The sequence below is a fragment of the Kogia breviceps genome, chromosome 13 (assembly GCF_026419965.1).
Source record: "Kogia breviceps isolate mKogBre1 chromosome 13, mKogBre1 haplotype 1, whole genome shotgun sequence".
Lineage (NCBI taxonomy): Eukaryota > Metazoa > Chordata > Mammalia > Artiodactyla > Physeteridae > Kogia > Kogia breviceps.
The window spans coordinates 8,460,797-8,486,545 of NC_081322.1; the positions used below are offsets into that span (position 1 = coordinate 8,460,797).

The following is a 25,749-nucleotide window of genomic DNA, read 5'->3' on the forward strand; positions in this document are numbered from 1 at the left end:
GAACCCGTGTCTCCTGCATCGGCAGGCGGACTCTCAACCACTGTGCCACCAGGGAAGCCCAAACTACTGAATTTTAAGAAATATGGCATCACTTGGTCTTTGCCAAAGGTTGACAAAAATCTAGAAGAAATCACCAATGTAATAAAGAAAGTTACTTTGAGATCTCAGTGTTCTCTGAGATGTTAATCAAATGAATCACCCACTTTTTCTCACTAAGGAACAGATTAAAACACTTAATGCATTGTAAATGGGTCTTGCCACGTAAAACTTGATATATCTTACATATACAATGGTATATTACTTGAACACGGGGTTTCTTGTTTTGCTGCAGTGAAGAAGAAAGCACACCATGAGGAACCACAGGCCATCCCAGTGAGAGAGTAGAGTGCAGCTTGTTATAGCTTAGACTTGTGTTAGTAAGCAGTAGTCACTCACATTAGCCGGAAGAGGAAGGTTTTGCTCCTTTGTGTGGTTCATACCTTCTTGTTTTGTTGTTGTGTTGTTTGGTGGGGGGGGGGGGGGCGGGTTTTGACCACACTAGGCGGCATGTGGGATCTTAGTTCCCTGACCAGGGATCGAAACTATGCCCCCTGCATTGGGAGCCCAGAGTCTTAACCACTGGACTGCCAGGGAAGTCCCCATAGACTTTGTTTTTGTCTGTGCTCAGAGGTGATTAAGGAGTGGCCTATTTGTCTCATTCCATCATTCTTATAGAGTGACTTTGTTCACAGTCAGTAGGAACACACTGTGGCCCAGCTGTTAGAAGCAGGCTAGCTCAGGTGACAGCAGCCAGAGGCTGCTTGTTTCTTTCTTACTGGTAAAGGCTGTATCTGAACAATCTTGAAAGAGAAGTTGGAGTTAACCAGGCCAATTGGGAGAGTGAGAGATGTGCGGGCATCCCAGGCCAAGGATGTGGTATAAGCAGAGACAGAGGAGAGAGAGTGATACCTACCAGGATAGTGCCAGGAGTCAGGTATTGCTGCAGGTAAAAGGCAAAGGCAGATAGTGGCAGGAGATGTAGGGCGTGGGCAGAAGCCTGATCATGCAGCATCCAGTACATCCCAGTGAAGAGCTCAGACTTTATCCTTTAGGCACTGGGATGCCATGAACCGTGTGTAAGCTTGAGGTGACAGAGTCAAGTTTGAGTTTTATAAAGCTTACGCTAACAGCTGTGTGGAGAGAAGGCCTGAGCCAGACAAGCAGGGGTTCCAGTTATAATGCTCTCTCAGTTATCCAGCTAAGAAAAGGCCAGTACTTATAGGCAGAAATGTGATCTCATTCTTGCAGTAAGTAGATACTACATTTATGACAGCATGTATAGTTCTAATTCTGATTCAGAAATGTTACAAGAGAAGAATAAAATCTTCAGGGCACTCTGCAGGTAAACTCAGAAGGCCAGCTCATGACTAGCTCATGGACAGACTGCCTATAGTAAGTAACTAGTGAGTGCTTTAAGATCATCAACTACTGCTCTGTGTTCAAGATGACTCTTTTTTTTAAAACGGAAGTATAGTTGATGTATAATATTATGTAAGTTACAGGTATACAATATAATGATCCACAATTTTTAAAGGTTATGCTCCATTTATAGTTATTATAAAATATTGGCTATATTCCCCATGTTGTACAGTATATCCATGTAGCTTATTTTATACCTAATAGTTTGTACCTCTTTATCCCCTACCCTTATAATACCCCTCCCCCCTTCCCTCTCCCCACTGGTAACCATTAGTTTTTTCTCTATATCTGTGAGTCTGCTTCTTTTTTGTTATCTTCACTAGTTTGTTGTATTTTTTTAGATTCCACGAGTAAATTATATCATACAGTATTTGTCTTCCTCTGTCTGACTTATTTCACTTAGCATAATGCCCTCCAAGTCCATCCATGGTGCTACAAATGGCAAATTTTCATTATTTTTTACAGCTGAGTAGTATTCCATTGTATATGTATACCACATCTTCTTTATCCATTCATCTGTTGATGGACACTTAGGTTGCTTCCATATCTTGGCAATTGTAAGTAATGCTGCTATGAACATTGAGGTGCATGCCTCTTTTCCAATTAGAGTTTTTGGGTTTTTTTGGATAGGTATCCAGGAATCGAATTGCTAGGTCATATGATAGTTCTATTTTTAGTTTTTTAAGAAGCCTCCATACTGTTTTCCACAGTGGCTGCACCAATTTACATTCCCACCAACAGTGTAGGAGGGTTCCCTTTTCTCCACACCCTCTCCAGCATTTATTGTTTGTGCTCTTTTTGATGATGGCCATTCTGAAAGATGTGAGGTGATACTTTTTTTTTTTTTTTTTTTTTTTTTTTTTTTTTTTTGCGGTACGCAGGCCTCTCACTGTTGTGGCCTCTCCTGTTGCGGAGCACAGGCTCCGGACGCGCAGGCTCAGCGGCCATGGCTCACGGGCCCAGCCGTTCCACAGCATGTGGGATCTTCCCAGACCGGGGCACAAACCCGTGTCCCCTGCATCGGCAGGCGGACTCTCAACCACTGCGCCACCAGGGGAGCCCCTCATTGTGGTTTTGACTTGCATTTCCCTTATGGTTAGCCATGTTGAGCATCTCTTCAGGTGCCTGTTGGCCATCTGCATCTCCTCTTTGGAAAAATATGTATTCAGTTCTTCTGCCCTTTTTTTTTTAACTTTTTATTTTATATACAAGTATAGCCGATTAACAATGTTGTGATTGTTTCATGTGCACAGCAAGGCGACTCAGCCATACATATACATGTATCCATTCTCCCCCAAACTCCCCTCTCATCCAGGCTGCCACATAACATTGAACAGCGTTCCCTGTGCTATACAGTCGGTCCTTGTTATACAGTAGATCCATTTTAAATATAGCAGTGTGTTGGCTTCCCTGGTGGCGCAGTGGTTGAGAATCCGCCTGCCGATGCAGGAGACACGGGTTCGTGCCCTGGTCCGGGAAGATCCCACATGCCGCGGAGCAACTAAGCCCGTGAGCCATGGCCGCTGAGCCTGTGCGTCCGGAGCCTGTGCTCCGCAACGGGAGAGGCCACAGCAGTGAGAGGCCCGCGTACCGAAAAAAATAAATAAATAAATAAATAAATAAATAAATAAATAAATATAGCAGTGTGTACATGTCAGTCAATCTCCCTAACTGTCCCTTCCCCCACCCTTCTTCCTGGTAACCATAAGTTCGTTCTCTAAGTCTGTGAGTCTGTTTCTATTTTGTAAATAAGTTCATCTGTATCGTGTCTCTTTAGATTCCACTTATAAGCAATATCACACGATATTTCTCTTTCTCTGTCTGACTTACTTCACTAGGTATGACAATCTCTAGGTCCATCCATGTTGCTGCAAATGGCATTATTTCATTATTTTTAATGGCTGAGTAATATTCCATTGTATATATGTACCACATCTTCTTTATCCATTCCTCTGTCAAGGGACATTTAGGTTGCTTCCATATCTTGGCTATTGTAAACAGTGCTCCAATGAACATTGGGGTGCATGTATCCTTTCGGACCATGTTTTTCTCCAGATATATGCCCAGGAGTGGGATGGAAGGGTCATATGGTAGTTCTATTTTTAGTTTTTTAAGGAACCTCCATACTGTTCTCCATAGTGGCTGCACCAATTTACATTCCCACCACAGTGCAAGAGGGTTCCCTTTTCTCCACACCTTCTCCAGCATTTATTGCTTGTGGATTTTTTGATGATGGCCATTTTGACTGGTGTGAGGTGATATCTCATTGTAGTTTTTTAAAATATGTATTATTTATTTGGCTGCGCTGGGTCTTAGTTGCGGCACGTGAGATCTTCGTTGCTGCATGCAGGATCTTCATGCGGGATCTTCATTGCAGTGCGCAGCATCTTTAGTTGTGGCATGAAGGATCTTTAGTTGCAGCATGCAGGATTTTTTTTTTTTTTTTTTAGTTGCAGCATGTGGAATATTTAGCTGTGACATACGGGATCTTTTAGTTGCAACATGCAGACTCTTAGTTGCGGTATGTGAGATCTAGTTCCCTGACCAGGGATCAAACCCAGGCCCCCTGCGTTGGGAGCACGGAGTCTTACCTGCTGGACCACCAGGGAAATCCCCTCATTGTAGTTTTGATTTGTATTTCTCTAATATTTAGCAATGTTGAACATCTTTTCATGTGCCTCTTGGCCATCTGTATGTCTTCTCTGGAGAAGTGTCTATTTAGGTCTTCTTTCCATTTTTTAATTGGATTGTTTGTTTTTTTGATGTTGAGTTGTATGAGCTGTGTATATATGTTGGATATTAACCCCTTATCAGTCATGTCATTTGCAAATATATTCTCTCATTCAGTAGGTTGTCTTTTCATTTTGTTGATGGTTTCCTTTGCTGTGCAAAAGCTTTTAAGTTTCATTAGGTCCCATTTGTTTATTTTTGCTTTTATTTACTTGGCTTTAGAAAACAGATTCAAGAAAATATTGCTATGATTTATGTCAGAGGGTGTTCTGCCTATGTTTTCCTCTAGGAATTTTATGGTATCCAATCTTACATTTATGTTTTTAATCCATTTTTAGTTATTATTTTTGTGTCTGGTGTTAGAGAATGTTTTAATTTTTTCTTTTACATGTAGCTGTCCAGTTTTCCCAGCACCGCTTATTGAAGAGACTGTCTTTTCTCCATTGTATATTCTTGCCCCCTTTGTTGTAGATTAATTGACCATAAGTGCCTGAATTTATTTCTGGGCTTTCTATTCGGTTCCATTAATCTATATGTCTGTTTTTGTGCCATTACCATACTGTTTTGATTACTATAGTTTTATAATATAGTCTGAAGTCAGGAGCATATTCCTCCAGCTCTGTTCTTCTTTCTCAAGATTGTTTTGGATATTTGAGGTCTTTTACATTTCCATACAAATTTTAAAATTATTTGTTCTGGTTCTGTGCAAAAAGCCATTGGTATTCTGATAGGGAGTGCATTGAATCTGTAGATTGCCTTGGGTAGTATGGTCATTTTAACAATATTAATTCTTCCAATCCAAGAACACATTATATCAAGGTCTCTTTTAAAAAAAATTTTTAAGACATTACCACTTCACCCATTGAAGTTTTCTTTTCTCAAGAGATCTGGTATTGATTTTTTTCTTTTCTTAAGTCTTTTTTTAAAAAACATTTATTTATTTATTTATTTGGCTGAGCCAGGTCTTAGTTGTGGCACGCAGGATCTTCGATCTTTGTTGCAGCATGCAGGTTCTTTAGTTGCAGCATGTGGACTCTTAGTTGTGGCATGTGGGAGTAGATCTGCTATTGGTTTTTTTCTTTTCTTTACTTAAGTCTTTTTTAAAAATTATTTATTTATTTGGCCGTGCCAGGTCTTAGTTGCAGCACGCAGGATCTTCAGTCTTCATTGCAGCATGCAGGTTCTTTAATTGCAGCATGTGGACTCTTAGTTGCTGCATGTGGGATCTAGTTCCCTGACCAGGGATCGAATGCAGGCCCCCTGCATTGGGAGCATGGAGTCTTAGACACTGGACCACCAGGGAAGTCCCTTTACTTAAGTCTTGAGAACAGCATGTTTTATAACTGTTTTGCTTCTCTTTTATACCTTTTAGAAAGAGTGTACAATTTTGCAACCTTAAGCGAATGAGGGCTTTGGCTTGAATATTTAGTTGACCTAACTTAAGAACATGTATTGCATGCAGCTTTTTCTAAACCAATTTGCTTTTATTTGCATTTGACAGGAAGACATTTTTTTGTGAAGTTGCACATAGAAGATACTCAAATGTTGTTGGATGTCCTTACCCTTCCTTTATAGTCTAGAAGAAGTTGCTCATCTAACAAATACATTTTTGTTTTGTCCTTTTCTGCTTCAACTTGTATGAAAAAAAAGCTGTATGGGCTATTATTGCTAATTTAATGATGCATTCTCTATACAAGATTCAAGACCTCACTGATTGTTCCTTCAGAAATTCCCTTACTCAAATATCTAAAGAAAATTTGCTCCCAGCCGAGAGGGGCTAGAGCTGGTTCACAGGGTACTTCAGGGTTCACAGCTGGGACCAAGATCTGTATGTCTTCTAGCTAACACACAGGCATGCAAAACTCCTGCCAGGTCCCTTGGCATGTTTCTAGACCCCTCTGCCCCCAGAAAGGCACTTTTGCCCGTGGATGGATGTCAGATTGTTGCTGGGGGTGGAGGACAATCAATACCAGGAGGGGACATATTATTTGGCCATCTTGCTGACGTCACTCTCCACATATAGCTGGTTGTGGTTGAGTGATTCTCCAAAACCATCAGATTATCAAAAATTCAGTTGATATACTGCAAAAATATTCCAGTATGGCTCAGTTTGCTTCAGTTTTGCTTCATTTGTACAAGCAAGATTACGCCTAAATGCTGATGAAAAGCTATTATCAGAGCTTCTAAAACATCACCGTCAGTAAGTGTAAATACATACAGCATGAGTCTTAAAATTATTACATATTTCACATTAAAGTTTATATTCCCAGGAGGGGGGAATACATTATTCAGAATATATTTTGTTTTTAGAGATCAGATACATTTAAGCTCGTATCTTTCAACACAGAAGTGTGATTTCCTTTCCTTTGTGAGTTTCACAGCCATGTAAAAAGAGCTATATTCCAAATTCCTTTAAACTCTAAAATCTCTAGACTGGTTTTTTCCTTCCTCGTTGTCCTAAGATTTTCAAGCAAGGGGTGGCAGAGGGCAGGGGGAAGGTTGCAGAATTCTTTAATTACTACAGCAGTGGATCCCAAAGTTTCCTACACTTTGAAATCACCTGGGGATCTTTAAAAAATACAGCCACCTACCTCCTACACACTTCCCAACCTGATTTAATTGGTCTCGGTGTAATATTGGCCCTGGGGTATTTTAAGCTCCCCCAGTGATTCTAATGTGCAGAAAACTTTGGGAACCACTGCTATGCAGAATCACCAGGGAAGCCTTTTAAGGTATATGCCTTGCTCTAGAGCCCACGAGCCACAACTACCGAAGCCTCCACGCCTAGAGCCCATGCTTCGCAAGAGAAGCCACCGCGATGAGAAGCCCACACACCGCAACAAAGAGTAGCCCGCGCTCGCCACAACTAGAGAAAGCCCACGCGCAGTGATGAAAACCCAGTGCGGCCAAAACTAAACAAACAACAAATAAATAAAGAAAAGAAAAATGAATCCCATATATATATATATATATATATGCCTTGGCCCTCCACTCAGAAGTTAGGCTTTGGCTTTGATTCAGCAGGTCTGGGGTAGAACACAGCCATCTGTAATTTTGAAGTGTCCAAGGTGATTCTGAAGCATAGCTGGAATCAAGAACCACTGCTGTGTAAGAATAAATGTCCCCTCTCCTTCTCTGCTCCCACATCCCCTACATCTTTGACATAGTGGAGAACACAAGAGCATATCTACCAAGTCACAACAAAGGTCCCTAGAAAAAGGCCACAAGAAGGTTAATACTAGTTCTTCCTCTTTTTGAAATAATAGTAAACCCTGGAGGTAGAAACATAGATTGCTCTAGCTTTTGAGGAAGACACAGCAGAGCCTCAGGATATAGGAAATGTAAGGAACTGATTTCCTAGGCCAATGGTCTTCAGGCTTTACTTAGTCATGCATCAATAAAGCAGTGGGGACAGGGGCTTAACAACCTGAATATATACATGTTTTTACAGTTATCTACATGCACTGCTGTACGTATGTACGCTATAAAACTTACATAAAGATAGGCTCTTTAAAGGGTAAGGTGAAATAAACAGTATCTGCATCAGTTTTGAATTTTAATAGGAGAAACCTTTTTATCACTTAAAATTAGTAATGATGTTGTTTAATGGGAGCAGTGTGTTTGAATACGGTGTATTTTTTTATATAAATTTATTTATCTATTTATTTATTGGCTGCATTGGGTCTTTGTTGCTGTGCACGGGCTTTCTCTAGTCGCAGCGAGCAGGGGCTACTCTTCGTTGCGGTGCGCAGGCTTCTCATTGCGGTGGCTTCTCTTGTCGCGGAGCACAGGCTCTAGGTGTGCGGGCTTCAGTAGTTGTGGCTCGTGGGCTCCCGAGCGCAGGCTCAGTAGTTGTGGTGCACTGGCTTAGTTGCTCCGCGGCATGTGGGATTTTCCCAGGCCAGGGCTTGAACCCGTGTCCCCTGCACTGGCAGGTGGATTCTTAATCACTGCGCCACCAGGGAAGTCCCAATATGGTGTATTTGATGAGCCTGCCATTATTTCGCTTGGTGAGGTAGCTGACAAAGGACTCAAGAGGAAAAGTGTTAATTCTACTATTTTCTTGGTGTTCACTTGTGCTTACATTATTAGACTTGTATTTACTTTCTCCTTAAGAATCTTTTGAAGACATTGTTGATTTTGTAGATTTGTTTTAATTAAAACTGGCTAATAAAATCCATAAATCCATTTTAAAAGGCAGGTGTAAACTGTAACATGCTGTAATATTACACCGAGGGCAGACCAACAAGTAAGGATGCCATTAACCCCTTTTAATTGGGGAGATCATACAACATGTGATGGTCTGACATATTCCAGGGCCAACCTATTTGTTAAATATTAATGGAGCTTAATTTCTCTTTTTACAATAAAAGTGAATATAGGGCTTCCCTGGTGGGGCAGTGGTTGAGAGTCCGCCTGCCGATGCAGGGGACACGGGTTCGTGCCCCGGTCCGGGAAGATCCCACATGCCGCGGAGCGGCTGGGCCCATGAGCCATGGCCACTGCGCCTGCGCGTCCGGAGCCTGTGCTCCGCAACGGGAGAGGCCACAACAGTGAGAGGCCTGCATAACACACACACACACACACACACAAACACACAAAAAGTGAGTATAGATAGAAGATCTGTTATGTCTTTCCACACCATGGTGGATTATCTTGCTACCGCTGGGATGCTTACATCCTGCTTTGAAGACCATTACTCCAGATGACCACGTAAAAAAACTTCTATTGCACAGTTCTTATAGATCATTGTAATTGAATAAAGATTGGAGAATGAAATATGAATTCTAATAGGACTTCCAGTCTCTTTCCTTTGCCCTTATGTCAGCCTCTGAATTTGATTATTAAACTGTCCTCTGTTTTTTAGGTGGAGAAATTAATATTGCAGGTGACTTCTGACATTCATAAGGACATTTTAGCTCTAAGATTACATTTCTGTTTTCTCTTCAGATCTGAATCATGGAGTTTCTATTGCTGTTTAATATTTTTAAAGAGCTGTTTAAAAATCTGGGATTTAGTAATCAAGGTTGATAACGTATTCTAGATGGAATTTTAGCTAATCAGATACAGATCTAAACATAGCATGGGGCTTCCCTGGTGGCGCAGTGGTTGAGAATCCGCCTGCCGATGCAGGAGACATGGGTTCGTGCCCTGGTCCGGGAAGATCCCACATGCCGCGGAGCAACTGAGCCCGTGAGCCATGGCCGCTGGGCCTGCGCGTCTGGAGCCTGTGCTCCACAACGGGAGAGGCCACAACAGTGAGAGGCCCGCATACCGCAAAAAAAAAAAAAAAAAACATAGCATGAACATAGCTGTAGCTTATCCTAATTATGCCTGTTTTTTTTTTTTTTTCAGCTCTCTTCACAGAAGTCAGTGCCATGGATACCTATGCTGAAATCACTAGCACTTTGGGCTATCGTAGTTGCACATTTTTCTTACAACTGGACTTTTTATACTTTATTGACCTTATTGCCTACTTATATGACGGAGGTCCTAAGGTTCAATATTCAAGAGGTAAGAAAAAATAAGTATCTGCTTCTTACAGAATTTGTTTTTAATCTATGTGAGACTCACTTATTTTGCATCTTCCATTTTACTCTCATATACTAAATTGTAGAGACTGCTCTTTTTAGCCTTGCTTTTTCCTTTCCTCTGTGTGTGTTAACTCTTGAATCAGAGTATCTTGGCTGGTATCCCCTTTAACTGTGAAGGTCTTACTAGTCCCCAGTAACATGCCAGGATCTCAGATGATAAATGCAGGTGGTACCATATTCCCCTGGGATGATAGCCCGACTCTGCAGGGAGCCGAGAGGGGTGTTGGGAGACACAAGATTCTTGTACAGAAATTGCTCTGCAGTGTCATCCACGTGTTGGCAGAGCTATAGTTGCAAAGCTGTGCAAGACAGACCCCACACTAAAACTGCCAGTTCCTTCTGAACTCATCAAACTGAGGCAATTCCTATTATCTCTGTGTTGACGAATTTTGTCTTTAAAAAGATGGAAGAAAAACCTAAAGAGAAAGAGGCACAGTTTGCAAGTAAATCTGGTAGTGTTTTTGCCTTCAAAATGAAGGATAAATCAAAGATGTAAATGTTAGGAGCTAAAATGATAAAACTCTTAGAAGTGTACATCTTTGTGACTTTGGGCTGGGCAACAGTTTCTTACATATGATACCAGAAGCACACATGACCAAAGGAAAATATAGATAAATTGAGCTTCATCAAAATTGAAAACTTTTGTGCCTCAAAGGACACTATCAAGAATAAAAACCCACTGAATGGGAGAAAATATTTGCAGATCATATATTTGATAAATATATAAAGAATTTATACAACTCAATAATAGAAAGATAAATAACCCAGTTTTTTAAATGGGCAAAGGATTTGAATAGACATTTCTCCAAAGATATGCAAGTGACCAATAAGCCCATGTAATGATGCTCAACATCATTATTGAGTGGTTTGCACAGCAAAGGGAACCATAAACAAGATGAAAAGACAACCCTCAGAATGGGAGAAAATATTCGCAAATGAAGCAACTGACAAAGGATTAATCTCCAAACTATACAAGCAGCTCATGCAGCTCAATATCAAAAAAACAAGCAAGGGTCTTCCCTGGTGGTGCAGTGGTTAAGAATCTGCCTGCCAATGCAGGGGACACGGGTTCAATCCCTGGTCCGGGAAGATCCCACATGCCGCAGAACAACTAAGCCTGTGCTCCACAACCACTGGGTCTGTGCTCTAGAGCCCACGAGCCAAAACTACTGAGCCCACATGCCACAACTACCGAAACCCGTGTGCCTAGAATTTGTGTTCCACAATAAGAGAAGCCACCTCAATGAGAAGCCCATGCACCGCATCAAAGAGTAGCCCCCGCTCGCCGCGGCTAGAGAAAGCCCACATGTAGCAACGCAGACCCAACACAGCCAAAACTAATTAATTAATTAATTAATTTTAAAAAAAGAAAAGAAACAAGCAGCCCAATCCAAAAATGGGCAGAAGACCTAAATAGACATTTCTCCAAAGAAGATATACAGATTACCAACAAACACATGAAAGAATGCTCAACATCATTAATCATTAGAGAAATGCAAATCAAAACTACAATGAGGTATCACCTCACACCAGTCAGAATGGCCATCATCAAAAAATCTAAAAACAATAAATGCTGGAGAGGGTGTGGAGAAAAGGGAACCCTCTTGCACTGATGGTGGGAATGTAAATTGATACAGCCACTATGGAGAACAGTATGGAGGTTCCTTAAAAAACTAAAAATGGAATTACCATATGATCCAGCAATCCCACTACTGGGCATATACCCAGAGAAAACCATAATTTAAAAAGAGTCATGTACCGCAATGTTCATTGCAGCACTGTTTACAATAGCCAGGACATGGAAGCAACCTAAGTGTCCATCAACAGATGAATGGATAAAGAAGATGTGGCACATATATACAATGGAATATTACTCAGCCATAAAAAGAAACAAAACCGAGTTATTTGTAGTGAGGTGGATGGACCTAGTGTCTGTCATACAGAGTGAAGTTAAGTCAGAAAGAGAGAAACAAACACCGTGTGCTAACATTATATATGGAATCTAAAAAAAAAAAAGGTTCTGATGAACCTAGGGGAAGGACAGGAATAAAGACGCAGACGTAGAGAATGGACTTGAGGACACAGGGAGGGGAAAGGATAAGCTGGGACGACGAAGTGAGAGAGTAGCATTGACTATGCTGGTATACACACTACCAAATGTGAAATAGATAGCTAGTGGGAAGCAGCCACAGCACAGGGAGATCAGCTCGGTGCTTTGTGACCACCTAGAGGGGTGGGATAGGGAAGGTGGGAGGGAGACGCAAGAGGGAGGAGATATGGGGATATATGTATATACATAGCTGATTCACTTTGTTATACAGCAGAAACTAACACACCATTGTAAAGCAATGATACTCCAATAAAGATGTTAAAAAAATAAATAAATAAAATAAAATTGATTTGCCAAAAAAAAGATATATATACAGAAATGGAACACAAAACCATAATGAGATACCACTTCACACCTATTAGAATCAGAAAACCAAAAAATAACAAGTGTTGGTGAGGATGTAGAGGAAACAGAACCCTCATACATTGCTGGTGGGGATGTGAAGTGGTGTCACCGTTAAGGAAAACAGTTTGGCAAGTCCTCAAAAAGTTAAAGTTATTATTATGACCCAGAAATCCCATTCCTGGGTCTATACCCAAGAGAACTGAAAACCTATGTGCACACAAAAACATGTATATGTACATGTACACACAAAAGTTCATAACATTATTTGTAATGATGTAAAAGTGGAAACAACCCAAATACGTATCAGCTGGTGAATAGATAAACAAAATATGGTCTATTCCACAGTGGACTGTTACTCAGCCACAGAGTGGACGCCCTGGAAGGAAAGCAGCAGCCTGGGTGGTGAACATGGCGATAGCAAGGCTGACTGCACAGCTGCATTGGTTACAAGGACTTAGAGCTGTCAACAGTGTTAAAGGGAACTGTTCTGTCACCTCGCTTCCAAGGCATACTGTAAACATTGGCCACGTGGACCAAACCTCAAACGTCACCCAAACAGCTAAGCTGTGAAGAACTCCTCTGGTTACTTTTGAAAAAAGAGATCCATTATACCGAAATATATCCACCAATTGCATTGACAGAAGTTAAACTGAAATGAGCCTTTGCCAATAGCGTGGGACGGATTTGTTGCAAGCAACCTTGCTTTTCCTAAGCTCTCTGTTAACAGAGCCTGACTGTAGTCTCCTACTGTGGTGACAAATTGCATGCAAATTTAAAGATCATTCCACTGATGCTTCTATTTGAAATTTTCCCAGGAGAACTATAGAAAGAATGAAATATCAATAGCTGACTGGTAATTAGTATATGTACTTAATTGCCTTCATTTATTTTTTTATTAATTTTTTAAAATTCCATAATGAGAAACTTTAAAACTAGAATATTTTTTCTTGCATTTTCATACCAAAAAAGGCATTTTCTTTCTGAATCAAAATTAAAAGAAATGTGAACAGAGTTTGAGAAGAATTCTCTTGTATAGAAGCCTCTTTTTTAATGGATTTTTTTTCTTGAAAAATCAGCATATTACATTCATGAAATGGCCTTTGTTCAAAATAAAGCTTGCTCTGAGGAGCATTGTATTTAAAATTATAATCTCGTTAATTAAAATTTTTTAAGCTCTTGATCCTTTGTTTTAAGCTTGCTTTGTTACATAAGTTTATTTTCATTAGTTATCAGCACTCTTCTTTTTTCCTAGCTTTTTCCTAGTGTCCCTATTTCTTACAGCTCAGTGAGAGTTGGGGCAATATCTGTTACCCTATTTTGACATTAACATTTTGGAATCAGTTTTTTTTTTTTTTTTTGGTGGTACGTGGGCCTCTCACTGCTGTGGCCTCTCCCTTTGCGGAGCACAGGCTCCGGACGCGCAGGCTCAGCGGCCATGGCTCACGGGCTCAGCCGCTCCGCGGCACGTGGGATCCTCCCGGACCGGGGCACGAACCCTCGTCCCCTGCATCGGCAGGCGGACTCTCAACCACTGCGCCACCAGGGAAGCCCCTGGAATCAGTTTTTTTTAATAAGTGAATACAAGGAACCACATCCTTGAACAGAATGCTTAACAACTGTGGAAGATACCCATGGATGTATAAATGTTGAAGATTTTGTCAGGGGAGTTTTTACCATTGGAATTTTAAGTGGAGAAATTCAGTAACTCTGATGAATTATCGGTCTTAATCCCACCAGAGGACAAAGCCCAGATCAGAAAATTCTCTTCTCTACTCGCTGCAGTTCATGTGTAGGTTCTGCCACAGGTAATGATAGATGTGATCCCACTGTGCAGAATTCTAAATGGAATAAAATTTAAAGAGGAAATTACTCAGCTTAATACCAGAAAGAAACAAAAATCTTCAGCCACAGAAGTAGAACTGGAAGGAAGCATGCAACACTGAAAATAGACCACAGGCTGTGATGAAAAAAATTAAATCTTAAGCACACTTAAATTTAAAATATTAACAAGTTTTGCTGGTCTGTACCATTAATGATGCTTAGATAGAATTATTACCAGATTTAAATATCAACGATAAAATATCTTTCTACCTTTTCTGTGTTTGTAAATCTCTAACGGGTGTACCCATCCCTCTCAGGCTATAAAAATCTTGTTTTTATCGGAATTGGGCCATCTAGGCTTAGCACCTCAGGTTTGTACTTAAGGAAAAATGAACAGAAGAAAGAAATTTCTTTTTTTTTTTTTGAGTATATTTTCTTCATTTTACAGAATTTGTGATTTCCTAAAAAGCTGACTGTCTAGTCATTTCCTACAAAGCAAGTAACACATTTCCATGATAAATTCTGCTTCACATCTCGTGGTGTTTTCGTTTTGTTCGGGTGGTGATGTAAAGTAAAAGAAGAGAGGAAAAAATAGAGCTCTATCACCTCACCGCCTTTGTGCTCTGCTCAAAACATGTGCGAGTGCCCCAGGCACTTTTTTTTTAACTGCATCTTGGTTTTCCATACTTTAATTTCAGAACAAAATAAACAACAAAAAAAAACAATACACAACCTTCAAACCCCATGTCAAACGTGGAAAGGGATAGGACTTGAGGCCCTTGTATCCTGCCTTAGACAGAAGGACAAAAATAAAACCACTAGACGTCCAGGGTCACTGGGGCTGCCGCTGGGGGAGCCACGGGGACACTCTACGGAGGGAACAAAGTCTGCAGGTAGAAACGCCTCTACTTCTTCCATGCGAGAGGCATTCTCATCACCCTCGAGAATGCCGCATTCTCATCAGGAACAGCAGCCCTGGGCTCCTGTGCTGTCACTTCATCCTCATCGGTGCCCACGCCCAGCTCCATCATGCGGTAGAGGCGGTTGGAGCAGGTCTGGGGATCCTCCAGCGAGAAGCCGGAAGGGAGCAGTATGGTTTCGAACAGCACCTAGACGGTGCTCACCTTAGAATAATTCATTAAGCTATACATTTGACTTATGTGCTTTTCTCTATCTGAATTTTATTTTATAATAAAAAATATTTTTAAAGTAAATAAATAAATGAAAACTGTCCCATGGGGAAAATCCATAGGCTCATAGGAAGACGTCTTCTCTCACTGAAGCTACAGCCCAAGTCCCGAAATAACATTCAAGATGACCCGGCGCGTACTGGAGTCTGGGGCGCTCTGGTTCCCTCTGAGACAGCCTCTCTGGGACTGCATTGAACTGAATCCCATAATCCTTATAAAAATCAGACTTATTTGCTATATTATATAAAAATTAACAGAATATTGCTATGTGTCTCCTTTGCTTTCATATGGTAGTGGATGTGTGTGTGTGTGTGTATGTTGTTTTGGTTCTTCCTCCCTCCATAATTAATTCCGGATCTTCTTATTCCTTCCAGAATGGGTTTTTATCTGCAGTCCCTTATTTAGGCTGTTGGCTATGTATGATCCTGTCTGGTCAGGCCGCTGACAATTTAAGGGCAAAATGGAATTTTTCAACTCTATGTGTTCGAAGAGTTTTTAGCCTTATAGGTAGGTAAAAAGGAATCAGGTTTGGTTTTGGTTTACAATTATTTACTGTGTTTACAAGGCAAGGCAAAATAAAAATGATAATAGTAGTCATTTGTTCACATATTAAAACAATATATTTTAATGCATGTAGTGCATGTCTATACAAGATGGTTCTTTTTGAATGATGCATTTTGAGGATTAAGATTTATAATATCCTATTATCTCTACCATACTCTTGTAACTATAAAAAATGACATGCTTTACTGAGTATCTTCCCCAGAATTTTTTTTTTTTTTTTTTTTTTTTTTGCGGTACGCAGGCAGGCCTCTCACTGTCGTGGCATCTCCCATTGCGGAGCACAGGCTCTGGACGCGCAGGCGCAGCGGCCATGGCTCACAGGCCCAGCCGCTCCGCGGCATGTGGGATCTTCCCGGACCGGGGCTCAAACCCGTGTCCCTTTCCTTGGCAGGCGGATTCTTAACCACTGCACCACCAGGGAAGTCCATCTTCCCCAGAATTTTAAAAATCACTTTGTTTTCAACTCTATGTTTGCAATGAAAATAAGATTTTTAAGTCTCCATCCCTTTTCTATTTTAAATTTCAATCAAAAATGTATACTTGGGGCTTCCCTGGTGGCGCAGTGGTTGAGAGTCCGCCTGCCGATGCAGGGGACACGGGTTCATGCCCCGGTCCGGGAAGATCCCACATGCCGCGGAGTGGCTGGGCCCGTGAGCCGTGGCGGCTGAGCCTGCACGTCCGGAGCCTGTGCTCCGCAACGGGAGAGGCCACAACGGTGAGAGGCCCGCGTACCGCAAAAAAAAAAAAAAAAAAAAAAAAAAAAAATGTATACTAACATCTTTATATCAAATGAGGAGCTATAAATCAAAGCTGTAAATCAAAGGAAGCTTAAATAATCATGTGTTTCAGCGTCTGATTTCAGAGAAGTGAATTTTAAAACTATGTAGGACAGGGACTTCCCTGGCAGTCCAGTGGCTTCCACTGCAGGGGGCACGGGTTTGATCCCTGGTCTGGGAACTAAGATGCCACATGCGATGTGGCGTGGCCAGGAAATAAATTTTTAAAAAAACAAAAAAAAACGAAAACCCATGTAGGACAATTATTCGAGTAAGTAGAGACCCTCAAAGTCACTGATGACTGTACTTCAATAATTACATTGTAAAGGGACCCTATTCAATGTAATTCTGAAAACACCTTCTGAGCACCTACAGCTAGAATGTGCTGTCCAGTCCCACCGCTTACTGACCTCGACTCTGGAGAAATTTTTCCACATCTACAAGTGAAATAAATCCCTTTAGATTTAATTCGATTTTTTTCTTTTTTGACTTTCTGTGGACCTGCTCTGTCTAGTACAGTAGCCACTAGCCATATGGGGCTGTTTAAATGTAATTGAAATTTAAAAATAAGTTCCTTGGTTGCAGTATATACAAATACAACATTTCCATCATCACAGAGAGTTGTCGGATGGCACTGCTCTTGACACGGAGAGAAAACAGCAGCCCACTCGTTAGGTCCCTTCCTGTGTTACTTGTATTTTATGCTTAACTGCCTGTAATAAACTCCATGTATTGTTTTCAGTTGTCAAAACCTACATGGAGTGTTTTTCTGACTTTATCCAACGAAGTTTATTATTTAGTTTATCTTCTTTGGTTATGTGAACTTTGAATCACATTCTGTATCAACTATTTTTTCTCTCTAGAACCATATTTTTCAGTCATTCTCTTGTTCTTTTCTTAAACATTGTAGAACTTTTTAAAAAATTATTTATTTATTATTTATTTATGGCTGCCTTGGGTCTTTATTGCTGTGCGCGGGCTTTCTCTAGTTGCGGCAAGCGGGGTCTACTCTTCATTGCGGTGTGTGGGCTTCTCATTGCAGTGTGTGGGCTTCTCATTGCGGTGGCTTCCCTTATTGCGGAGCTGGGGCTCTAGGTGCGCGGGCTTCAGTAGTCGTGGCTCACAGGCTCTAGATCGCAGGCTCAGTAGTTGTAGCTGGCGGCTCTAGAGCGCAGGCTCAGTAGCCGTGGAGCACGGACTTAGTTGCTCCGCGGCATGTGGGATCTTCCCGGACCAGGGATCAAACCCATGTCCCCTGCATTGGCAGGCGGATTCTTATCCACTGCGCCACCAGGGAAGTCCCAACATTGTCGAACTTTAACTGAGTCCTGGTCACACGTAGATTTAATAACATTGCATAGTGAGGGGTTTTTTTATGTTTTATAATAGTTGCACTAATCCATGTTTTCCAGCAAATTTTTCTTTTTCATGAAACGGTAATTTAAACTGAGTCTTCTAGGCAATATACTGTTTCTACAGTAGATGGCAGTAATAGCAAATCTCAGATTTATACTGTATTAAAGAGCAAGCAAATATTAATGCTGGGGCTTCCTTTTTTTTCTTTTTATAATTTTTCAACTCCAGGAATGATTGGACCTGCAGTATTCCTGGTAGCTGCTGGATTTATAGGTTGTGATTATTCTTTGGCTGTTGCATTCCTAACCATATCAACAACCCTAGGAGGCTTTTGCTCTTCTGGATTTAGCATCAACCATCTGGACATCGCTCCTTCGTGAGTACTGATATAAAGATTCGTTCTGACTGACTTTAAATTACTTTCTTTAAGTGTGGTAAAACATATACAACGTAAGATTTGCCATTTTTAAGTGTGTAGTTCTGTGGCATTAAGTACATCCATTCACATTATTATGCAACCATCACCGTGATCCATTCCAGAACTTTTTTATCTTCCTACACTGAAACCCTGGACTAACTCCCATCCCGCCTCCCTCACGCCCCAGCCCCTGGCAACTGCCATTCTACTACTTTCTGTCTCTATGCATCTGACTACTCGGAATGACACCACACAGCTAATAAATGATAGAGCCAGAACTTCCCGATAAAACCTTACTTTTAATCCAAGAATTCTTTCTACAGCTGTTTCTCTGGAAATATTCTTTGGGCCTGTGCCAGTTGACAAGGTAGAGGAGGGGGCTGTGTAAATATTTGAACCCAGGGGATTTGATGCACTTAATTTTTTTTTAAAAATAATGAATATGAATTTATTTTGGAGAAAAGACCAGTGGTCTCCTGCCACCTTTCCCCTACCCCCATTTCTTCCCACCTAGACTACCACAGAATCTTCTGATTCCTGTTAATCCTTGTCTCCCATCCCTTCAATAAATACTTCTAAATAAGCTCCAACGAACTGATGCTCACAGAGCTTGAGTGGACCTTTGAAATCATTCTAATCCAGTCTCTCATTTTATATAAGAAGTCCAGGAAGGCTCCATAGCATCGGAGTCTTTGTACGCTTAGCTCTGGGCGGAGTCCTGTCTGCTGCTCCATAATGCCTCCTACAGGGGCTCATTCTCGGCCTGTGGTCCATGGCCTTTTCCCCTCCGTCCACCTGAATCCTTTCCAGTTCACATCCCAGTTCTTCATTAAGCCTTTCCAGGCCATTGTGCTTTTTTCTCTTCCTTTTCTCAATTTACAATTTTATGCTGGATGCCATGCCTTAATTTGTAATGATTTCTAAATGTAACTCTTCTCTTTCTTACCTCCCCAATTTGCATGCAAGCTTCCTCAGACGGAGACATCCTATCACAGCTTCTGCAGAAGGAGAGGCACCCCCAGTCCATACTTGCTGAGTGGTGGATTTATCTGATCATACTAAGCAAATAGGAGCTTCAGTGCTACATGCCCTTAACAGTGGGGAACCAAAGAACAAAAACCAGCAACACTTGTGTATTGGGCCAAGAAACCATTTGAAACAAAACGTAGCCTAAGCAAAAACTCTAGGGCTATAATCTCTGAGAGTTCAGGGCCCAAGTCTGTCTTATTAACCCCAGCAGTACCAGCACCTGGCCCGGTGCTGGGCCATGGTCAGTGCTCAGTCAATCAATTACATGAATGGAAGAATGAAAATAGACTTTCATATTCAGTACCATGTCAAAATTCTTCCTAAAAAACTATTTGTGTGTTGACCTTACTGTGTGTCAGTCAACACTTTTCTTTAAAGCTCTTTCTTATGAGAAATAAGAAATAAGGGAAGAATTTTTGTGAACTTTACAAGCTAGAAAATGTTTGTTGAGTGTACATATTGGTGAGTTAAGAACTGAAGGAGTTTTGGACTTCCCCGGCAGTCCAGTGGTTAAGACTCTGTGCTTGCAATGCAGGGGCATGGGTTCAATCCCTGGTCAAGGAACTAAGATCCCATATGCCGTGCAGCACAGCCAAAAAAAAAAAAAAGAAAAAAAGAAGAAGAACTGAAGGAGTTTAACATAAGGAAAGAGAGGAAGAATAGTAAATTAACTTGAAAAGTAAATTAATTAATTTAAAAATAATAATCAATTTACAAATAAAAAGTAAATTAGTGGAAAGTAAATTAATCTCAAGAAAACTTTGTTAAACGTAGTGAAAGTTTGAAAGATTGGATACAAACATAACTGAAATACTAAAGAGCCCATTGACGTGGAAGGAATAAAAGTGTGAGATGCCATTTCAGTGGGGGTTAGGAGGAGCCCACTACCCTAAACAAACCTCTGCTCGGGCTTGAGACTCGGACTTGAGATTTACAAAGTAGAGAAAAGGACTCAAGGAATAGGAGATAATTAAAGGACTGTTCCTTTACGCTACTGATTAGAAAAGGAATCTGGAAAGGATTTCCCTTGAAATAAGTTAAACAAATGACATTGTTTTTATAAACTATAAGTGTGTGGTTTATAGACTCATAGAAAGTTAGAACTAGGAAGGATTTAGAGTATTCTTGTCTCTTACTAGTGCCAACTGTGGTCCCTGGAACAGCGGCACCATTGTGCAAAATGCAGATTCTCAGGCATCTCCCCAGACTTACTGAACTAGAATCTGCATCTTTAGCTCCTCAGGGATCTAAGGGGTCCTTTAGATCCCTTGTACCTTTGAGCGTGAGACCCTGGTCTGGTCCAGTCCTCTCATGCATACATACAACAAACATTTATAGGGTACCTGCTATTATATAATGCAGACCAGGGAGCAAGGGAAGGTCTCTCTGAGGAAGCGATATTTAAGCTAAAGCCTGAAGAATGAGTCAGAAGTTAGGCAGAAAGGAAGTAGTGGGCTTCCCTGGTGGCGCAGTGGTTGAGAGTCCGCCTGCCGATGCAGGGGGCGTGGGTTCGTGCCCCGGTCCGGGAAGATCCCACGTGCTGCGGAGCGACTGGGCCCGTGAGCCGTGGCTGCTGAGCCTGTGCGTCCGGAGCCTGTGCTCCGCAGCGGGAGAGGCCACAACGGTGAGAGGCCCGCGTACCACCAAAAAAAAAAACAAACAAACAAAAGGAAGTAGCATTCCTGACAGAGGAATTTACATGACAGGAAGAAGAAATTGGTGTGTGTCTTAGTCTGCTTGGACTGCCAGAACAAAATACCATAGACTGGCTACCTTAATCAACAGAAGTTTTCTCACAGTTGTAGAGGCTAGAATTCCAAGATCAAGGTGCCAACACAGTTGTCTTCTGGTGAGGACTCTTCCTGGTTTGCAGAAGAGCTGACCCCTTGCTGTGTGCTCACACGGCCTTTCTGCAGGTATGCGTGCATGGGTGTGTGCAGAGAGGGAGAGAGCTCTGGTGTCTCCTTCCCTGTAGCGTGCGGGATCTTTAGTTGAGGCATGCAGGATCTAGTTCCCCGACCAGGGATCAAACCCGGGCCCCCTGCATTGCAAGCGCAGAGTCTTAACCACTGGACCACCAGGGAAGTCCCTTCAATTTTAGATATTTGTGAAAAACGTTTAGAAAATAGTAGTTGTAGGCAGTTTGACATTCGGATCTGGAACTCAGAAAATCAGTCTGACCAGACATGAAAATTAGGGAATAGTAATCCACATTTCAGAGTTTTTAAAGACAAGGATTGCCTGGTGAGAGAGAGTAGAATGACAAGTGATCCCCAGGACTGGATCTTGACAAACATGTAGAGACCAGAAAGAGGGGAAATAACCAGAAAAGGAGACCAAGAAGGAGCAACCAGGGAGATAGAAGGAAAAATCAAGAATGTGGTGTCAAGGAAGCCAAGACTATCCAGTCTTCAATTCAAGAATGAGAGCTGAACAAGAGATAAAGATGTAGGAGTGGTCAACCTATCAGTGGGATTGGATAAAATGACTCAGTAAACTGTGACGAGAACCTTGGGAATCCATTAAGAGAAAGAAGAGCCTGATGCAAAGATAACTGAGAAGAGGGCTTCCGTGGTGGCACAGTGGTTAAGAATCCGCCTGCCAATGCAGGGGACACAGGTTCGAGCCCTGGTCCAGGAAGACCCCACATTGCATGGAGCAACTAAGCCCGTGGGCCACAACTACTGAGCCTGTGCTCTAGAGCCCACGTGCCACAACTACTGAAGCCCACACGCCACAACTACTGAAGCCTGCGCACCTAGAGCCCGTGCTCTGCAACAAGAGAAGCCACCGCAGTGAGAAACCCGCACATCGCAACAAGGAGTAGTTGCTCGCCGCAACTAGAGAAAGCCCGCGCGCAGCAAGGAAGACCCAATGCAGCCAAAAGTAAAATAAACTTATTTTTTTAAAAAAGGCTTATATTTTCATTATTTTTAAAAAGGTAACAGAAAAAGCAACAGGAGAAGGATAAGGGAAAATAAGTAGAGATTAGGATCTCCAAAGGGAAAGCTTGGTCAACAATGTCAGATGCCCCAGAGAAGTCAAGTAAAATAAGAACGAATGTGTTCCTTGGATTGGACAACCAGATGGAGAAGTTCATTAAAGATCTTGGTGACTGGGCTTCCCTGGTGGCACAGTGGTTGAGAGTCCGCCTGCCAATGCAGGGGACACGGGTTCGTGCCCCGGTCCGGGAAGATCCCACGTGCTGTGGAGTGGCTGGGCCCGTGAGCCATGGCCGCTGAGCCTGCGCGTCCGGAGCCTGCGCTCCGCAACGGGAGAGGCCACAACAGTGAGAGGCCCGCGTACCGCAAAAAAAAAAAAGAAGCTGGTCCTCCATCCCCAGGCAAACCTTCAGATGACCGCGGCCCCTGCCAACAGCGTCACTGAAACCTCCTGAGAGATTTTGAGCCAGAATCGCCCAGCTAAGCCCCTCCTACATTCCTGACCCACAGAAACTGTGAGATGACAGATATTTGTTATCTGAAGCTGCTGCCTTTTGAGGTAATTTATTAGGCAGCTGTAAATAACTGATTAAAAAATCTTAACTGTTAGTTTTTGATTTTCTTTGTGACATGGGAGTCAGGTTCATTGCTGAGACTAAGAAAAAAATAGAGTAAAAGACTTGAGAATGATAAAAGTTCAAAATAGCTCCTGAGAAAAATAGTCACTAAGAACTCCTAGAAGGAATTTGGGGCATTGATGAGGGTCAGCTGAAGGTGGAGAGGAATCGTGTACTCTCACTGGTCTACAAGGTGGTTGTTTCTTTGAGTGCTGTTCAGCAGCCCAAGCGTAGGACTGAAAATGTGCTGTTGAATTGATCTACGCTTGAGATTTTGACAAGCTGAGTCAAAGGGATCTGGGAATTGGGAGTTTGGGCACAAAAGAGGCCCAGGCCGTGTTCTCTCTCAGACACTTCTAGTTGAAGGAATGGAAATCCTAATTCAAGCTGGCTAAACATCATAATCTATTAGTGTAAAGTCCAGAGACGGTAGGCTTCAAGCAGGAGTTGATATCCAGCTGTCCACTGATCTTACCCAAGACTCGTTTCTTTTCCACTCTCTACTCTGCCTTTCATACCAGTTTTATCCTAAGGCTGGATCTGCATATAAAATCATACAGTGAAATGACTGCCAGTAATGACGAGGGTTACATGCTACTTCATTCACATCAAGCAAGAAAGAAAATGATCTTCTCCTCTTTCCATCATGGAAATACAGGCTTCATTTGGAACCAGACTGAGTCCCATATCCACGCCTGAACCAACCCCCATGGCCAAGGGAATGCCATTAGACTTCAGCACAATCAGCAGCCGTCCCTAAAGTTAGAGGTGAAGGAGTCAGTGCCCCTAAGCCTCGTGGGAATGGATGCCGAGGGAGCCATCGGTGACGTCCACACAACACGTGAAGATACGAACACAGAGAAAAGAACTCATTTGGAAGATGAAGAAACTCAGGCACAGAGGAGCTGTGTGACTTGCAAAGTCACAGTTAGCAAACGACAGACCGAAGGCTTGAATCCAGGTCTTCCAGCTCTGTGGTCCCGGGATCTTTCTGCTACATCAAGGTGCCTCTCAATGACTTATTTAAAAGATCTTAAAAATTGGTCATTGAAGAGGCACTAGCAGTTATTTTGAAAACTCAGGAAAAAGAACTCACTGCAGAGAACAGATACGTACTTTGGTTGCCTCAGTTAATGTGATTTTATTATAAAACTAAGTAAATAAATACGGGAAATAAAAATGATAAGGAACGTAAAAGTAGCTAAGCAGCCACCCAGCCAGAAGGAGGGTGGTAATCCACGCACCCCATTTCTCAAAGCTGCAGTGTAGTCTGGGACTGATCAGGTGCCTGAGGTCTGTCTGAGCTCTGGAATCTGGCAAGGGCCCCACTATGCTCTCTCAAACTGGCAGCGAAGGAAAACTGGATCATTAAATAGAAATTGGAGCTATCGTCAAAAGAAGATGAAAATGCATGCCAGGGCTTCCCTGGTGGCGCAGTGGTTGGGAGTCCGCCTGCCGATGCAGGGGACACGGGTTCGAGCCCTGGTCCGGGAAGATCCCACCTGCCGCGGAGCAACTAAGCCCGTGTGCCACAACTACTGAGCCTGCACTCTAGAGCCTGTGAGCCGCAACTACTGAAGCCTGTACACCTAGAGCCCGTGCTCTGCAACAAGAGAAGCCACTGCAGTGGGAAGCCCATGCACCACAACAAAGAGTAGCCCCCGCTCGCCACAAGTAGAGAAAGCCCACATGCAGCAACGAAGACCCAACACAGCCAAAAATTAAAATAAAATAAAATAAAATAAGTAAAGTTTAAAAAAAAAAGAAAATGCACGCTAGAGAAGGAAAAAACAAATATCCATGGTACCTACCTTATAAAATTGTTTTGAGGATTAAATAGAGAGATTAAATAGAGAGAACACTTCGCTCATAATGTAATAAATGCATTTACACATAATGCGATAAACTTCATTATTATTTTCTGGCAAACTTTGAGTCAGGTACCATGATCAGGGTCACAAATCAATCCAAACAAAATACTAAAGGGATGATTGGTGAGCTCTTGGAAAAGAAAATACTGATCACTATGGAGCCACCACTGGGTCACTAAGCCCCAAAATAGCAAATTTCTCAACATCATTTTTGACCATGTATACACAGTATATTTGGTATATCAGGATTTCAACAAGGTCTCCCATGATGTCCTTTTAGACAGGATGGAGAAAGATGAACTGGATGTACAATTAGGTGGATTTGTAATCACTAAACTTCAGTGTCATAGCTGATTAATGGACCTAGTCATTAAGCAAGCACTCTGCCAAGCACCGCAGCAGATGTTGACACATAAACGTGAAACCCTGTTTGCACCTGGGTAAGCTTCTGCTGGCTTGGAGGGTGGTATGCTGTTGTCCTGAAGCGTTTACTGGACAGCCTTCAGGCAGTATCCTGGAACTGGGCTTCAAGCATCAGCTGGGTGGTTGAACTCTCGGTCTTAAAGACCCTGGTCCAGCCCTGACATTTTATGAGTCTTTTATTTGTTTATTTATTTTGCTGTTAAAGTGACAGTAATTTTATTAAAGTTCCATATAGTACAAATCAGTAAAACAGACTAGAAATAAAATAATACTTGGAATTCAAAATAATATAAGAATAACATAGTTATTCCATGTAAACCACAAAATAAACCTTGTATGGCTGAAATAAGGGATCTAATTCTTATGTGACTTGAGAGATTACACTAGCTGTGACACATGACTTCACATCAGTCTCACTGCAAATCATCTGGCTTTTATAACCTTGAATTTTCTCACACATATTAAATCATATAGAGGAAAACCTTTATGAAACAAAGACATTCTA

At 41.9% G+C, this 25,749-nt stretch overlaps 1 protein-coding gene and 1 non-coding gene across 6 annotated transcripts in view; one reads left to right on the forward strand and one right to left on the reverse strand.

Moving 5' to 3' along the window:
• The window catches only part of SLC17A5 (solute carrier family 17 member 5), a 58,830-nt gene that overhangs the window by 22,456 nt on the left and 10,625 nt on the right, over positions 1 to 25,749 (forward strand). For 3 of the 5 annotated variants that reach the window (XM_059035962.2, XM_059035963.2, XM_067011309.1), the window contains exons 7-9: positions 9,544 to 9,702; positions 15,623 to 15,755; positions 18,173 to 18,320. In XM_059035962.2, coding sequence (XP_058891945.1) covers positions 9,544 to 9,702; positions 15,623 to 15,755; positions 18,173 to 18,320 — 440 coding nt within the window. Of the gene's footprint in view, positions 1 to 9,543; positions 9,703 to 12,582; positions 13,416 to 15,622; positions 15,756 to 18,172; positions 18,321 to 19,328; positions 20,064 to 25,749 lie in introns of those variants that run through there. The other 2 variants (XM_067011310.1, XM_067011311.1) reach the window with 2 other exon arrangements.
• TRNAA-UGC (transfer RNA alanine (anticodon UGC)) lies at positions 21,403 to 21,475 on the reverse strand. The gene has a single exon. It is a non-coding gene; the product is annotated as a tRNA-Ala (tRNA).